We start from the raw sequence: 17,529 nt of genomic DNA, 5'->3' as shown, positions 1-17,529 counted from the left end.
GAAATAATAACATTCATAACATTAAAATATACAAATATTTAAAAATCATATTCAAATAACAACATAACATTTATGTCATTTTTAGCCACATAAAATGATCTGGTGGTCCGAATCCGGCCCCCGGGCCTTGAGTGTGGCACCTGTGAGCTAGCATGAGGCTTTGGACAGGGAGGACTGAGGCGCTGGCGACCCCGGGCGTGACCCCGGCATAAAGCAGGGACGATGTGGAAGATGGATGAAACCTATCAAAAGTGGGGTGAATTATTGTCAAAAAGTTTGGACGCACTCGTTCTTAGGCTTTTCCTGCCTTGCTCAGGAGCGCCCCCTTATGGACAAGGAAGCCAAGCGGCCTCGTGTTGATTTATTTGTGTGTTTTGGTCAGAAATCATTTTATTTGCTTCAAAAACGTCACTTCCATCCCGCTGCTGCATGCACCTATGATACAAAGTAGAAATAGAGCACATAGAAATGCTCAAGTGGGTGTGTGTGTGTGGGGCAGGTCATGTGACCGGCTCGCCATCACGGCTGCCCAAAGAGAAAATAAACAAACCTTTTGATCACAAAGGGCCCATTCACTCCCCCACTCCACTTGGCCTTCTCCTCCACTCGCCTCCTCTAACCTTGTTGAACACCCCCGCTCTCCCCTCCCGGGCCCCCTCCCTTATGTGTAATGGACCGATGACCAGGTCATGTGACCTGACAAGATGACACAAGGAGCTCCTTATTCATCAGACACGCCATCAAGGCGGCGTGCGCGTGTGTGGGGGGGGGGGCTTCATGGTCCCAATGTGAAACACAAAACAAGAAGAGGAAACTTTCCCCCTGCGGGACACTTGTGCTGTCACGAGTGTGTGATTTGGTCAAGTGTGGAAAAAAGCCCCTCCCACTACTACTCCCTTTATGGAGCAGGGGGGCACCATTTACAGATTTACAAACTATTTCCTTTCATTTTATTGGCTGACTGGAGCCGTCTGTACGAGCAAAAGCAAGCCCAAATACCTGACGTCTTCTTTTCACCTTTGAGGGCTACAGTAGTCAGGATACATCCTTTAGCATGGCCACACGGGAACACATGATTTCTGTTCTGTTCAGGAAAGTACGGTCGTAGTGAAGTAAGCAGTCAAAAGCAGGACAACCATGAACTGGTTTTGACCCTGGAACTGATTATTTCTATTCCCATCATGAATCCAAAGTCTGGCCACAATCAAAATACGCTCCTAAAGTCACACAAAAGTAGGAAATGCAAACCCAAAGCAGTAAGACTAACTTGTTAGCAAAGTTAACATCGACTGTTACAAACTACTAGCACTGTTCCACTTCTTTTTACGCTTTATGACCGCTAAGAATGTTCAAATGTGACTTAAACCATCGTTTGCACGCTTAATAAAGGTGGCATGATGGCCACAGTTTGACCCTGGAACAGATGATTTGTGTTTTTCCCTGATTTGCATGAGCGTGTTGTGTAACCATGATGATGTCATCATCGTGTCTGCTGGTATTTCTTCTGATGGGGCTCATTAGCGCACTGATCAAGCAGTCCCGATGGCGGCACCGATTCACATGTACGCTGCCCTCGCTGGCCCCACTAAGCAGTGGAAGAGCTGAACGTGATGGTGGCGTCATGAAGCTGCCAAGACAGAGCAAGAACGTCTTTTAGTTGAGTTCCAGATGAGCTGAACGAGTTCTATGCCCGCTTTGACACCCAAACTCCTGATGAGCAGAGAGGGTGGCTGAACCTGGGGAGCACACAGGACTCACCTCTCATGGTGACATCAGCTGATGTGCGCAGGGTTCTAAACAAAACAAACCCACGAAAAGCAGCAGGCCCGGACAACATCTCAGGACGTGCACTTCGGGTTTGCTCATCAGAGCTAGCTGATGTGCTTGCTGACATATTTAACCTGTCACTTGCACAAGCATCTGTACCGACCTGCTTTAAGTCCACCACCATAGTGCCCGTACCCAAGAAGAGCAACGTGACCTGCTTGAATGACTATCGCCCTATAGCACTCACTCCTATTGTTATGAAGTGCTTTGAAAGATTAGTCATGACCCACATCAAAAAGAGCATCCCGGCGGCAACTGTGGACCCTCTACAGTTTGCATATCGCCAGAACCGGTCCACGGATGATGCAGTCAACACTGCCATCCACACAGCCCTTTCTCACCTACAGGGCCAGGACACATACGTCAGAATGCTATTTATAGACTATAGCTCTGCTTTTAATACAGTCAGCCCCCACAAACTCACAAATAAGCTCCTCACACTTGGCCTGTCACCCTCCCTCTGTAACTGGGTGTTTAACTTTCTCACAGGCAGACCCCAGTCAGTCAGAGTCCACAATCGCACATCCAGCTCAAGAATTGTGAGCACTGGGACCCCTCAGGGGTGTGTGCTGAGTCCGCTCCTCTACACGCTCTTCACCTACGATTGCGTGGCCTCCCAGAACAACACCAGCATCATTAAATTTGCAGATGAAACTACAGTCATCGGACTGATCACTGGTGGTGTTGAAACGTCATACAGAAGAGAGGTGGCGGACCTCATAGCTTGGTGTCGTGATAACAATCTCCTTCTCAATACAGATAAGACTAAAGAGATGATCATCGACCCAAGAACAAGGGAAAAGGAGCCGCATAGACCCCTGTTTATTGATGAGACTGAGGTGGAGAGGGTGAAAACCTTCAAGTTCCTTGGCACACACATCAGCGAGGACCTCACCTGGTCTCACAACACCCAACAAATTCTGAAGAAGTCCCAAAGGAGACTGTACTTCCTGAGAAGACTGAGGAAATTTGGCATGTCCACCACAATCCTGAGTTGCTTCTACAGATGCACTATGGAAAGTGTCCTTACCGCCTCCATCACTGTTTGGTACGGTAACTGTACAACATGTGATAGGAAGGCACTCCAGCGGGTGATCAAGACCTCACAGAACATTGTTGGGGCAGCCCTCCCCTCACTGCAAGACATTTATAAAACTAGAGTCCTACGAAGAACACACAACCTCATCAAGGACAGCACACATCCACAACACTCATTATTCACACTCCTACCGTCAGGCAGACGCTACAGGAGTTTGAAGTCCAGGACCACAAGGCTGGCAAACAGCTTTTACCCACAGGCCATCAGGCTTCTCAACAAAGCACTCACACACGCCGCACGCAACACACGCACACACTCATAGCACTCTATTTATTTATTTATTTATTTGTATTATTTATTTGTATTATTTATTTGTATTAATGTGTCTTCTCTTTTTGTTGCTTAATTTATTGGTATTTATGTTTCTTATGTTCTTATTCTTTGTGTTTTCTTTCTTTTCTTGGGAGAATGAACAGAATAAGATTTTCATTGCATAGTAGAACTGCTGTTTTACTGTGCACATGACAATACAACTCTTGAATCTTGAATCTTGAATCTCTTGAATCTTTACTCAACAAGCAGCACACCAAAATGCAAAGCAGCAAACAAATAATGACAAAAGGCTAGCAGGTACAGCTAGGGCTAACGTAAAACTCACCAGGGGAGGTGGAAACAGGAAGGGAGGAGAAGGAGAATGTGTCGGGGCGCCCCCAGGATGGACTTTAGACACCACTGGAAGCTCTTTGATTCTTCTGAGAACGTTAGTCGCCACATGTCCTGAACACACAAGAACTTGATGAGGCCAAACAATGCGACTCATAAATGTTCATGCACGTGAGGTGAACACTTCCAAACAATGGAAAGTCACGCTGGACGTGGTCATGTGACATTTTCAGAAGCTTCCCGAGGCTCCGATCTTCCAAAGATGGCCTCAGTGCTCAACAACAACAAGATGAAACATCCACGGCGGTTCAGCATCACGCTTTCTCTTCTGCCAGGACAGGCTGGATCGTGACAGAGCGCGTTGGAGGATGAAGGAGGAAGGAAAGGGAGGGAGGAGGGACGTTGGCGAGCACGCCAGCGAGGAGCAAAGTGGGAGGGAGGAGGAAGACGAGGAGTCAGAGAGGAGGAGTAAGGAGGCGGTGGTGTAACAGGTGACGAGGGTGATGTCGTACCATCGTCTGACTCCCACTTCATGCATCACTTGCGGATCTACCCTAGAGTCACATAGAAAGACAGATCATAGATTAGATGTTGATTGTCCCTTCCTTCCTTCATGCCTCTCTCGCGTGCAGGTAAACACTTCCTGGCATCACATGACCCTCTGGCCGGTCTCCATGGCAACGTCGGGGCAACAAACCCATCAGCCGTCGCCAGCCTTTAAACATGCCCCCACCCACACCATGAGCATGCCCGCAAGACTTTTCCTCGAAGCTGATATCATTTTGTGTCATGGTTTTTCACGTGTGTCAATGAAGGTTTCGGCCATGAGGCCTGCTTTGGCATGCAGGGGCGGACTTGCCATTAGGCAAACACTTTGATGGAAAGTACGTATTACTGTTACAGTTTAATCCACGTGCTTAAACCCACATCAAAATGTGTAATCTACCGTTCTGTCGTGATCCTTTCCCCCGCTCACGCCTCCCTTCTCCTGCAAAGGATGATTCCATGTTGCTGCGCAGGTGCAGATTGATTCAGGAAGGCGGCAGAAAACCAACTTGTCGGTGCAGTTCCGAGAAAAAGGAAGCGGCGTTGCCCCACTGGAGCGGAGAAGAGGAGAAGGCGAGAGGGAAACAAATAGTTTTTCTTCAAAACTACTGAAGGTGTCGACCTTTTTCGCCGTGACAACAAATGTAGACGACAGCAGCGCTGCCGAGTATTAAAGCTGCAAACTACATGAAGGGTTGCTTCATGTTCCTATCAGTGACAGTAAACGTGTTGAGATGATTCACTCGTTTGGGAATAATAACCCCCGGGAGGATTTTAAGGACTTTATCTGTGAATATCAGGAAATAGGAGAGTTTCACACGTGTCAATAGATAAACAAACAACAATAAATAAGCAAAATAAAAGCATTTTAAAAAGAATGGTGATGTCTGAGATTGGCGTTTTTGCCGATAAGCTGATATTGTCCAACTCTCAATTTCCGATATTAACCGATACTGATATGTGTAACATCACATATCCCCCGTCGTGGAATGAACACATTGTGGTGACCCACAATATTGTTTTTATGTTCACCAAGTGTGCTTGCGTTTGCGGCTCATGAGGTTGTTTTGGCCACTTAGCGCTTAGCTAAAGAGTTGTTTGCTGTTGAGTTGAGTGGAGAGTAAACTGATTGGTGCCCCCTACCTCCACTCCTGTCTCGTGAATTGCATCTCCACATTTGGGGGCCTCCATGCGGGTGGGGGTGGCGGCTGACAGCGGTGCTGTCTTCCGTAATGAGGTGTTTCCGCGTGGTGGCCGCGCTGGATGCATGGATGACGGCGGCCAGTACGAGAGCCCACAGGCCAGCAGTTATAGGGTAAAACCAATACCGAGATCTAATGATATTATATCTTTATGCCAATATTGGGCCAATAATATCGGTGGGCCGATATTTTCGGACATCCATAAAAAAGAATAAAACGTTTGTTAGCATGTGGAGGTCCCCCAATTGCACCCCTGTTTGCATGTTGCAGTACGTGACGACTTCCAAAAACAGACTTTGACTCATTGACCTTTGCATGGCTGGATTAATGAACTTTCACGCCTGTTACTTCAGTCCGTGTTTCCTCAAACGGACCGTTTGAAAGGAAGCACAAGGCGCCTTTTGTTGACACCGTGGGCACATTTTCCTCTTGGTTTTACCACGTTTAGAAATCAGTCCAAGTAGGAATATTTGTGGGAATGCTCATCAAAACAACAAAAAAAGCCTCACTTCTCCAAGTTTTTACCAAAAAGTAACTAAATAATGACTTCCACTGGTAACTAATCATAAAACTATGAACGAGTCATTTCTAAGGGTGCATGAGGGAAACATGACGTCATACTGATCACTCCCATAACATGAAAAATAGCTCCAATAACCAATAAAGCAAATCAAGCGCTCCTTTTCCCCCTAGCCTGTGACGTTAACAGCCTGTCATGACTTCCCCTGAGCGACTTGTAAACAAACATTGGGCCTCATTCACGAAACGTTCTTACGCACAAATGTGTTCTTAAAGCCTTCTTACGAAGATTTTTGGCATTCACGAAACGTGTTCTTAACTCCCAGTTCTTAGATCTAAGAACAAATTCTACGAACGCTCAGGAGGACTCTTACGCACAAGCAAAGCTTGCACTTTCAATGCGCAATCGCCCTCATGATGGATTTTGCAACCTGATCCCAAAAAATGTAGTGCAAATAAAATATCCCAACAATTATTTATCATCAGAACAACTAAAATATACTCCATGGATAAATATATATTCAAATCCCAATTCATCCAAAAAAAGGCTGGCTGGACGTGCGCTGCGCAGAGAGAGAATGTAAAGGGACCATTAGATTTATTTGCTGAAAGCCACCAATATTTGATGTCCCGCTTCAGGCTTCAGGCTTCCCTCTCTGTTCTTGCAGGTGTGCAGGATCATCAGAATAACATCGCAATGAAACGTGGTGTGTCTATTGCGCACGTAGCACCCCCAGATAACGACATGCGCCCCCAGCCACGTCTTGAGCCAGAGCACGGGGCTGCTGTATTAATTAGGCAGCGTCTAATCAAATGTGACCACATAAAAAATACATTGTCACACACAAACTATGTATTTTGACTTTATTTTTCCATCATGATTGTGGAAATATTTTCTAGAGATTCTGAAATGGTTTGGTTTCTGATTGATGGCCCACCTCCCGTTTCCTCCAGATCCCTCTGGTGCAGTCCAATCTTTTTTTTTTAGTCTATTTTAAGTCAAAACACTTCTTTTTAACCTCTGCGGTGGTGCGTTTCTCCGTGGAAACGGCATTTATGTTTCCTGCAATGGTGCTCCATGCCGACTCTTTTTGGATGGCCTGATGACCGGTGGATACACGTGAAAATAAGGTGGTCTTGTGTTCGCTCACTCCTTGTAAAAGCACCTCTATTTCAGTAGAATTTAACTTTTTCTTTTGTTTGTTGTCCAGCTGCTCCTCAGTCTTGTCCTTGCGCTTTGCCATCTCCGCCTCCAGCTGCCTGTTGCGCACCGCACATTTTTTACCTTGTATGGGAAATAATAGGCGGTGACCTATGCAAATTAGGCCTCACATGCACGGGCATCGCAGTTGGCATTCATCAACCTAAGAACACCGGTGCGAACGATTATCCCTACTTAAGAACGTGTCGTGAATGCGGCACAGTTTCCAACCCGCGCCTTCTTAAGTACACTTCTTAAGAAGACTTTTAAGAAGATGTTCGTGAATGAGGCCCAATGACTTTAAGAGGAAGGACGTCGCACCAAATGCTCTACGAGGGGGAAAAAAAACCATGGAGCACACAAAAAACCTTATCAGCCACTTGAAACGCCAGCACCGCGGTTTGCCAGAGACCTCCATGGCGTCACACCAGCTGCTCTGAGCGTGTGCCTGAATACAGTGCACCTTGCTGGGCCACAGCAGGTGGCTCCTCCCCCTCTACACGCTGGTTCTCCTGGTAGTAGTGATGTACTAGTAGTCATGATTAAGACAAATCAACAGGTACAGTTGGTCAAATCCTAATTTGGTCCCGTCCTTCTTACCTCCAGGAGTGCACCAACTACACTTCCATCTAAATAAAAAAGTAGGTATAAAAAAAGTGACCTGTACCATGTCGGTCTTGAGAAGGACAAAGTTATCGGTATCCATTTGAAAAAAACAGAAATTGTGCATCTCTAGTAATTTTGTTACTAATTCTTTTCTTTTGGGAGGGGTAACTATACAAGTAATTATTTTTTAAAGTAGTTTTCCCAGCATTGGTAATGAAAGGGAATACAGTAATCCCTCATTTATCACAGTTAATCGGATCCAGACCTAACAGTGATAAGTCCATCCATCCATCCATTTTCTATGCCGCTTATCCTCATTAGGGTCGTGGGGGCATGCTGGAGCCTAACCAAGCTGACTTTGGGCGAGAGGCAGGGTACACCCTGGACTGGTCGCCAGCCAATCACAGCAGTGATAAGTCCAGTTCCACAAATTAAATGGAAGATTTTTGTAGTTATAGCATTAAAAAATCTGATTAAGACCTTCTAAATACTTTTTTAAAACATGATTAGAGCCCTCTAGACATGAAATAACACCCCTATAGTCACCTTCACACTCCTATTACCCAATACAGGAGACGTAAAAAGAAAAAAGGCTTGTGCTCGTGGACGTTGCTCTAAATGTGTTCCAGTGTGAGTGGAGCTGAGTGTGGGGGCACACAGGATGTGACGTCCAGGTTTCAGAGTTGAGTTTTTGCTTGCTGTGTTTTTATTATGGGTGTTTATTAGGCATTATTGTGCCTGCTGTGGGATCATTCAAGATCGAAGAGTTTTATTGTCATGTGCACAGTAAAACCGGTGGTTCTGCTATGCAATGAAATTCTTATTCTGTTCATTCTAAGAAAGAAAACACAAGAAAATGAATAAGAACATAAGAAACATAAATACCAATAAATTAAGCAACAACAACAGAAGAGACAAAAACACGAATGAATGAATGCATGAATAAATAAATAAATATAGTTATGAGTGTGTGCGTGTGGCGTGTGTGCGTGCTTCGTTGAGAAACTTGCAATAAAAGCCTCTTGTTTTGGCAATCAAGTCTGGTGCTTGTGTGTCTTACCCAACTTTACAGTAACATTACTGCCACCTAGTGACCAGTGTAAAATACTACATATCATCACAACCTCTTTGAATGTCTTCCGAATAACTTATATTTGTACAGTAGTACCTCGCATAACATAAACCTCCTTTTACGTAAATTCCACTGAACGTAAAGAACTTATGAAAAGTTTTTGCTTCGTATTACAGAAAAAATTCCATATAACATAAAGCAAGTTCAGACTAACACTTGGTGACGCCTTCTGACGCTTTACGCTCTCATTGGCTGATTATCGGGGTACCGCCTACGCTCTCATCTCATTGGCTGAGTTATACAGCAGGTACGTGAGTTTGTGTGAGAGACAGGATTCTCCCTTCAACCTCCTTCCTCTTCGTAGTCGCCATTAAACCAACTTAAACAATTAAGTTCAGTTACAAATTAAAATTTAGCACACAGCATTATCGTGTAGTGTGTGTGTTTGTCTGTCAGACCAGCTGACTCTTAGACTCTTTGAGTCGCGTTTCGACTCAGCCTAGTCCTCCTCCTCCTCCTCCTTCCTGACTCCACTTGCGCTCCTGATCAAGACATCTCGTGAACGGTAGGATTGTTTTTGTTTTTCAGTTTTATTCATTTACAGTAATCTTATTTATTACCTTATTTTATATTGGAATGTTACTCTACTATGTTTATGCTAACGTTTTCTTATATTTTCCCACCATATTTGGTGGACTTTGAATATTTTGAAGTGCCAAAGGGGTGAGATTGGGAAGATCTTGGAACGGATTAGGCTATTTACATGTATTTTACGCTTGGTATAACATAAAAACCCTTTAACATAAAGGTTCTCGGAACGGATTATTTACGTTGTAGGACGTCTACTGTATTTTACTTCATTTAGACATTTTATGCTTGAAAATGCCCAATTTAGGCCAAAAAATACATACTTTAAAAAACATGTGTACGGTTTTTGACTAATAATAGGCCACATTCAATCATGAATGAGCATGATTTATTCATATATTTTGGAAAAAACAACATTTGAAGTGCAAAGTTGGCAAGGTATTAATGTACATTTATGAAGGAGTAGCTTCATTACTATTTCAAATGCATTTTTGGGTAAAGTGCTTATTTATTAGCATTTTTTTTAATTAATTTACCCAACACTGGTAATAAAAGGCAATCCTTGCAAACAAATGTTTCTTATATTGTTGTATTTGTACAGAATATTATTGTTAAATCGTTCACAAATACGTTTTTTAGTTACCTAAAATCGTTGTCCAGTGTTTTATTCCGGTTGTAATCATGATCAACAAATGAAAGACAAAATCCGTTAAGTATCGGTAATACTGTTGCTGTATCTACTCGGTATCGGATGGATACCAACATTTGCAGAATCTTCCACCCTGACGGTACAGACGCGCTTCAGCATCAAGTGGGCGTTGAGTTTCTCCCCCGCTCCCTCCCTCCGTGGGTGAGCGTGGGCGGCCCCGTGTGGCAGGAGGGGAGAGCGAAACACGACACCCCGACAGCAGAGGAGGGATATCCAGCGGGCGAGTGGAAAAAGAAAAAGTGCGAGCCGGAGAAAGGCGCAGAGAAAGAAGAGAGAGTTGGCTCGGCGACTTTTGTTCCTCCGAGCAGCGCCGCCTTTGCACTCCAGGCGGAGAGGAAGAAGACCATGCTGGTGATGTGGAGCACAACTCGACCATGCGACGTGGTTCCAACCAGCAGGATGAAATTCTAGACTCCGTTCCTTTGCTCCACCGAGCACACACTCTTCCCCTCCCAACTTCGGCCTGCGCCATTCCCAGCCGGGCTGCTTGGATTCCCCCGCGGAGTCGCCGAGCAACTTTTGCGCACCGAGGGAAACAAACCCCGCGGAAAACAAACTTAAAGCAACTCTGAAAGTTTTTGTTTGTGTGTCGCAAGCACAGAGTGACACACAGTGATAGGCGTCGGACTCCAAAAGAAAAGAAGAAGACAACTTGTTCTCTTCAAACACGGGGAGAACCGACTGTGCTAACAAGCTAACACGCTAGGCAGCTCCAAAGTTAGCACTCGACGGCAAAAGTGAGAAAACAAAGTCCCCGACGGCCACGATGAAGACCCCGGCGGACACCGGTGAGTTTATGACTCCTTACTTTAAACTTTAAACGCTCTTTTTAATACGTTGAGGCGGTGTTTGGAGAAGATGGGCATCAACAACAGCGCAGCTCTCTGCGGCTAGCGACTAGCACGCTATGCGCTAACACGCTCCAACTTCAGGGAAAGTGGCACCAAACCATGACGCCTGCCCGAGTGCCTCCATCGGAACATCTCCTGATGTTTATCTACCCCCAACGGAGGAGTTGTGACTGTTGTGGGAACCGGAGAGGCAGAATTCATCCTTTTTTTTTAAATTTGCATGAACTTTGACTTGCCTGAGGCGCTTTAGTGGAAAAACGACAATCCTTGGTGTTGGAGTCAAGTTGGCCCATTGTGCTCATTTCATTTCAAGCTTTAACTTGCTTTTTTGCACACGAAAACATCTAATCGGGAAGTAGTGCACGCCGAATGAAAGTCAAACAAATGCAGGTATTTTAATTTTTTTAAATAATCCCCCCCCCCCCCCAAATAAAAAAAAGTCAGCACATGCATGTTTGGACCAGAACCACCTTCTCACCGCAGCAGCTCGTAAACAAACAAAAATAATATTGTGGCCTCTTGGATGGATTGTTTGCAGTGTGACAAACCAGGAAGCACTTTTGGATTCATTTTGTGTACAAAGTGTGGTTTGGGTTTGCCGAGTCTCACCGAGCTGCTCGTCAAAGAAGCTTGAAGGAATTAGTCACGGTTTCATTTTTAAAGCACACAAAGTTTCGCTCCTGCAGGCGATCACATTCCATATCACCAGTACGGTACAAGAGTGGGAGATGATAGGCCAGAAAATCCTGATTAGATCACCCCTGCTGGGATAAGAACCCTGATAGACACCATCAGCGGACCACGGCTCAACTTTTTGTCTCCTCAACTATCAGCAAATATTTACCATTTCTTTTGTTCCCTGCCAAATGCCTTTCAGCTTTACAGTAGGGATGGGTGTCATTTACAAACGATCCCAATGCCCATGCCAAATCAGAAACATATTGAATATCCACTTCATGTTCATTTACTGTGTGATTAATTTATCTATTATTGTCCCACCAGAAATCTTGTCACGTTTTAATCTCGCGGGATCTTGTGACACCCCTAATAATCACACAGTAAATGAAAGGGAGCTCGGTAAATCAGTATATTGCCATGTGCATGCGTGTCTGTTTTCCTCCAAACAGGCAGGAAGAGGATTCACTCTTGGCAGGTTTGTTCCATAAAACAACAGCGCGAGCGGAGGGAGCCCTTTTGTCATAAAACCCCTTTATTTCAGTGGGCGAAGGCGGGGCCGCTAGCGTACACACAGAGTGCAGAAGAGTGTAATGTCGTGGAAATGAAATTAGTAGATTGCACAATATAAAAATATGTTGAAATATATTTTCATCGTATGCTGGAGCCTATCCCAGCTGACTTTGAGCAAGAGGCGGAGTACACTCTGGACTGGTCGCCAGTCAATGGCAAGGCACATGTACACAAACAACCATTCACTCTCACACTCATACCTATGGACAGTTTAGTCGCCATGCATGTTTTTGGAATGTGGGAGGAAGCCTGGCTACCCGGAGAAAACTCCACTTACGCACGGGGAGAATATGCAGCCTCCACACAGAGATGCTCAATGGAGATTCGAACCCATCTCCTGACTGTGTTGCCAACATACTAACCACTAGGCCACCGTGCGGTCTACACAGTTTTATTTATGCCTTAAATGGCTTATTTTGTTTTATTATATCTATGATATTGAGTAATAGGAGTGTAAAGGTGACTATAGGGGTGTTATTTCATGTCCAGAGGGCTCTAATCATGTTAAAGTGTATTTAATTCATAAACAGGTTTCCTATGCTCTAACTACAAAAAATGCCATTTACGAATAAGGAATCCTACTTTGCGGAATTCACTTATCACCAATTAACAGGGATAAACGAGGGATCACTGTACTTTAATAATGTAAAGGGAAACTGTAACAGCAACACTACACAGCACAGAGAATGTGCAAGAAATTGCAAGATTTTACAGTACTTCAAGCACGACTGTGATTGGTGGATGATGAGGAAGTGTGTGTTGGTGAGCAGCAGAGATGTTACCTGCACAATATCACATTCAAGCACTTGTTACAGGTGCCCGAGTCTGTATTCATTAAGCACCAAAAACGTTACCTGTTAAGCAGGGGTGTCATGAGACCATCTGTTCGCGAGACGGGACGATACACCAGCTGCGCACTACCCCGCCTCTACCCACTGAGACAGAGACTGGCAAAGGGCTCACTCCATTCATGCCGTTGTTCTGTGGAATAAGCGAAAGCAATGCCCAGAGTGAATCCTCTTCCAGACACGCATGCACATGGCAATATATTGAGACGCCCACAAGGCAGGGTTTCCTCAACGAGACATCTTGCCATGATTTAGTCTTGCGAGATCTTGTGACACCCCTACCATTGACTTTTTCCATGTGTTTTTTCTACCAATGACGTCGCCACCGGTGCCACAGGTTAGACTTCAGAGCTCAGGGGCCAACTTAGGATAGGCGTAAGACTTTGTGTCATATTCCCAGCGCATGTGAGCGGTGTTTGTGTTTCCACTGGGTGGTGTGTGAGTGCACGTCTCATGTGGTGACGTATTTTTGGTGCCTTGTAATGAAAGATTGTTTGTTGCGTATTGTGCACAGCTTTCCACGGCTTACGCCACCACACCAAGCATCCATTTTCACCGCTGTTGTGTTGTCCACATGACACACACAGGCCTTTTGTGTGTGTTTCCTGTGTGTGTGTGTGTGTGTGTGTAGGGGTATACATAAATGGGTCAGAATGGCGCTCTCTTCCTATCAGGAAGTCGTCCGTCTGGCCCCCGGCAAGTCCAATTTTCCATTTGTGTTGCTCCTTGTATCAACACGTATGACGTCACCGACAGTCAGCTTTGGTGCGTGTGTGCGCGTGTGTGTGAGCTGGGTGAAAGGGGCCATACATGAGCAATTAGCGAGCGTTAAGTCTGGCCAGGGCAGGGCTGCTGTTAATCACCTTCCGTGTATTTATGTGTTTGTGTGTGTTGCCATATGTTGGTGACTTTGGCTCCCTATGACTTCTAACATGCTCATAATGCAAGTGTTTGACCAAATTGCTCTGTAGGACAACCATTTGTTGAAGAATCTCACAAGGAGGAGGCCAATTTGTTGGAAACGTGCTTGTCTATAGGCTCATCACCTTCTTTAAAGAGGTGGAGTTATTTTGTATTTGCGTGAGTGTAATGTTGTGGAAGTAAAATTAGTAGATTGCAATACATTTTCTTAAAATTAATGTTAAAAAAAATGAATGTCTCGTGTTGTTCTCCTAGACCCAATATTGTGTATTGTCCTGTCTCATAACACCCCTAACCGCCACAAATCATTTTGGACAGCCACACATTTGGCAGTGCCTTTTTTTCCCGATTTTGCACTTTGGCACCATCCGTTCACCCTCACTCCCAAACACATTGTAATGGGACTGTCTGCGTAGCCTGTCCTTCCAACTCTGAACAGTAGATGGCATCCTAACTCTGCTTCTTAACGCAATGTACAGTCAGACCTCTTTTATGGCGCATAATGGGTTCCAGACGCGACCGTGATAAGTGAATTTCCGCAAAGCAGGATTCAGTATGAATAAATGGGGGTGTCGACGAGACACTCTCAAGACGAGACGATACACGGGATTGGGTCTACGAGAACAAGCGGTGCAGAGTGAACCCTCTTCCTTCCAGACATGCATGCACATGGCAACATATTGATGATCCACTTCATTTTAATTTATTGTGCGATTCATTCATTCGTCATCATTCCAGGCCTATTGTCGTCCACATTTTTTTTTCTGAACAAGTCACATTTTAATCTTGCAAGATCTTGTGACACCCCTACCCTCTACTAATAATCAATATTATCCTGATTTAGACCTCATGTTGTCCTGTAATGCTGCTATTGGATCAATAAACAGGCATACTAATGACACTTGGCAACAGCATGTATCTTCCCCCGTGGTTGCCCCCCCCCCAATCATGCATTTGTTCGCTGACACCAACTATGACATTCCTGCTTGCAACCCAGCCGAGTCTGGACAACAAAAAAGGCGGAAAAACCGCCACCGAGTGACGTCAGCATGTCTCTGGAGGCTGGTGGAGTGGCCGCGCAGGTCAACACCGCTGTGGATGCCTGAGCTCCGCACAGCGGCAGGCCCCTTTTCCTGGAAGTGTGGTTGTGTGTATACAGTGGCTCTGGTGACCCGTGCATGAGAAGAGAGAATAGGAGGGAGGTCCCACACAAGCTGGGACTTGCTGGCCAAACAAACAGCAGCGCCCCAGAGTGCTGATTGACATGTATATGATGTACGTGTGTGTGTTTAGCTTTTAACACCCAAAAGGCCCATTGTGAGCTTGTTTTTTCAAACACACCATACGACCACATTATGAGGTACACGAGAAGTGAAGCTGGTTGGGTTCTTGGAGAAGTTTCTGCAGGAAAATGCACCTGAGAGGCAGACGGGTGCTTGTGTTTTGACTGGAGTCATGCTAAGCGAAAAACGCTGTTATGACTGTGATCTCTGACACACGGCGAGCCAGAGGACCACTCCTCTCCAGGTGGGATCCTCTGCCGCACACACACTCAAACCCCCCCCAACCAGAACCTCACATAGTTCAAGTGGACCGGGCCTGCCAGCGCTCGTAATTAGAGAGATCCAGAACGTTAGATTTTTCTTTCTAAATGGCGGCATTCAAACGTTCCAACTGTGGCATCTGTTGGCAGCGGCATGCGAGTGGAAAGTCTGCAGCGGGGAAAAAGTGAGGTGGATTCCAAGTCAATTGACTTTCTCACCAGCGACCACCGCCCAGCAGAGGAGCTGGCAGCGGAATGGGGGAAGAGAAGAAAATAAAAAGCGGTTTGGGTTTTGCGGCTGTTGCATCGGGTTGATCCATCTGAGACCGGGTCCTGAGCGTGGTGTACACTTGCTGGCACAGCACCTGCTTTGCAAATATTGCTTTTCTATACCATCCCACAGTAAACACGGCTGACGATGTTGCTGTGTCATAAACCTCCATTTCAGTCTTTGCTTTGATTTTCACGCTGCAAGTCCACTCGGCCGATACTTTTGCCATCTAAAGACATGCCGCTCGGGTCGACCATCATCAGCTTGTTTCCATGCACCAATGCTCTGCTTGTTATCGTTTCCACGGGGAAGTGTCAGCGCAACTATTCTCATTCAGCTTTCATCCTCTCACGGACGCCGTAATCACGATTGGGTGCGTGCCGGCCTGTCAAGATCATCAATAAATCAAGCCAGGGGGTGAATAGCAAATAATCTGTCTCTCAATCGGTAGGCAATTAGCCAGTAAATGTAACACAACAATAGTAATTATATCGTTTTTGAAATAACTTTGTATTTTGTCCGACTTTGTATTTGTATTCCTCCTATTTTGTACATTTTCATTTTAGTTTCTTTAGTTTAATGATCCTCATGCAGGTGTGTATGTGTATATACCGTATGTGTCTACATATACTGTATCTATGGGCCACAGCAGGTGGCACCTCCCCCCCATACTGTGGTTCTCCTCGTAGTAGTGATCAGTTATTGGTTGCACATCGGTCTGGAGAAGCATAAAGTTATTGGTATCAGTTTGGAAAAAAAGATATTGTTTAACTCTAGTTTGTAGTGTATGTCTTCTCAGTTGTTCTTTGTAAATGTCTATTTTTTTTGGAGTGGAGTTGGGCTTGTTTTTTTTCCTTTGTTAATTAAATACATTTAAAAATAAAAAGCAAACAATGGAAAAAAAATGTGATTCCAAAAGTTGGGCTAGGTAGTCTTTGGAAGTGACGAGTGTTCCAACTGTAAAGTGTGGTTATCTACTTTGTAAACAGACCGTGACAAACTGTTGGCAAGGTTGTGTTCCACATAACTGCAGCCTGTTAGGAATTTTCTCTCAATGAGTAAAATGATTCTCATAAGAATTCCTGCCTGATAAACAATCTCACTTTCACTCCGGCGTTCGTCCTTGGATTGTCCAGAATGTAACAGTCTGACCTTGTGAGTGTAAATCCATCTTACTAAAGGCTGTCCACAGAGTGTATTCTTGTTCATACGAGTAGTAGAGCATCATCCCATCGCACGGTGCGCTCATCTTGCCGTCCCAACCTTCCTAACGCTGACGTCATGTTTTGACTAAACCACTCGGGACGCCAAGGGAAGGTTTTCCTGTGTTTTGTCTGAGACGACGTGGTTCTCGTCTGTTCCCCTCCCATGCGTGTGTTCCCTCTCTCGTCTTCGCCCTGACTTGTCTCTGCGTTCTACAGGTGTGTGTTTGATGTCACGCATTTCACACGACAAACATGTGCTTTCCTGCACACCGGCAGGAGAAGGCATTTATTTATTAGTGACTAGTGTGTGTGTGTGGGGTGGGGGTGGGGGGCAAAGCCGCTAATGGCTTCAAGTGATTGATTTATCGCCAAAGTGCAGCTGCTAACTCTTTTGATCAGCAGTTTGATTAATCGTTCCAATCCCATCACGCACCCTGGAGAAGACTCAAAAAACTTCGTCGGCTTCCAACTAGACTCGTTGGCCGCTTCAAAGGTGGCTCGTAAATTGTATTGGTGATAAGAGCTGGCACGGTTTGATCAGGTCAGCACTGTCAAAGCACCATAAAGGCGACTTTTTCACCTTTGCGCTCTGACTTTATCAGCTCTTGCAACGCTCCGCATCACATGAGCACGGAGAGAAGGGCTTCCAAATGAGATGAACGCTCCAGTC

General features: G+C 45.2%; 1 protein-coding gene across 1 annotated transcript in view; it reads left to right on the top strand.

Annotated features, from left to right (window-relative positions):
* The first annotated feature begins 10,106 nt into the window (after window positions 1-10,106).
* erf (Ets2 repressor factor) overlaps window positions 10,107-17,529 on the top strand; it is a 34,510-nt gene continuing 27,087 nt past the window's right edge. The window contains exon 1 of the mRNA XM_054763884.1: window positions 10,107-10,760. Coding sequence (XP_054619859.1) covers window positions 10,739-10,760 — 22 coding nt within the window. The 5' untranslated portion in view covers window positions 10,107-10,738. The remainder of the gene's footprint in view (window positions 10,761-17,529) is intronic.

Source organism: Dunckerocampus dactyliophorus, chromosome 20 (assembly GCF_027744805.1).
Source record: "Dunckerocampus dactyliophorus isolate RoL2022-P2 chromosome 20, RoL_Ddac_1.1, whole genome shotgun sequence".
Classification (NCBI taxonomy): domain Eukaryota; kingdom Metazoa; phylum Chordata; class Actinopteri; order Syngnathiformes; family Syngnathidae; genus Dunckerocampus; species Dunckerocampus dactyliophorus.
Note: the sequence above shows the minus strand (reverse complement) of the source record. Positions and strands in the feature narration are given on the sequence as shown.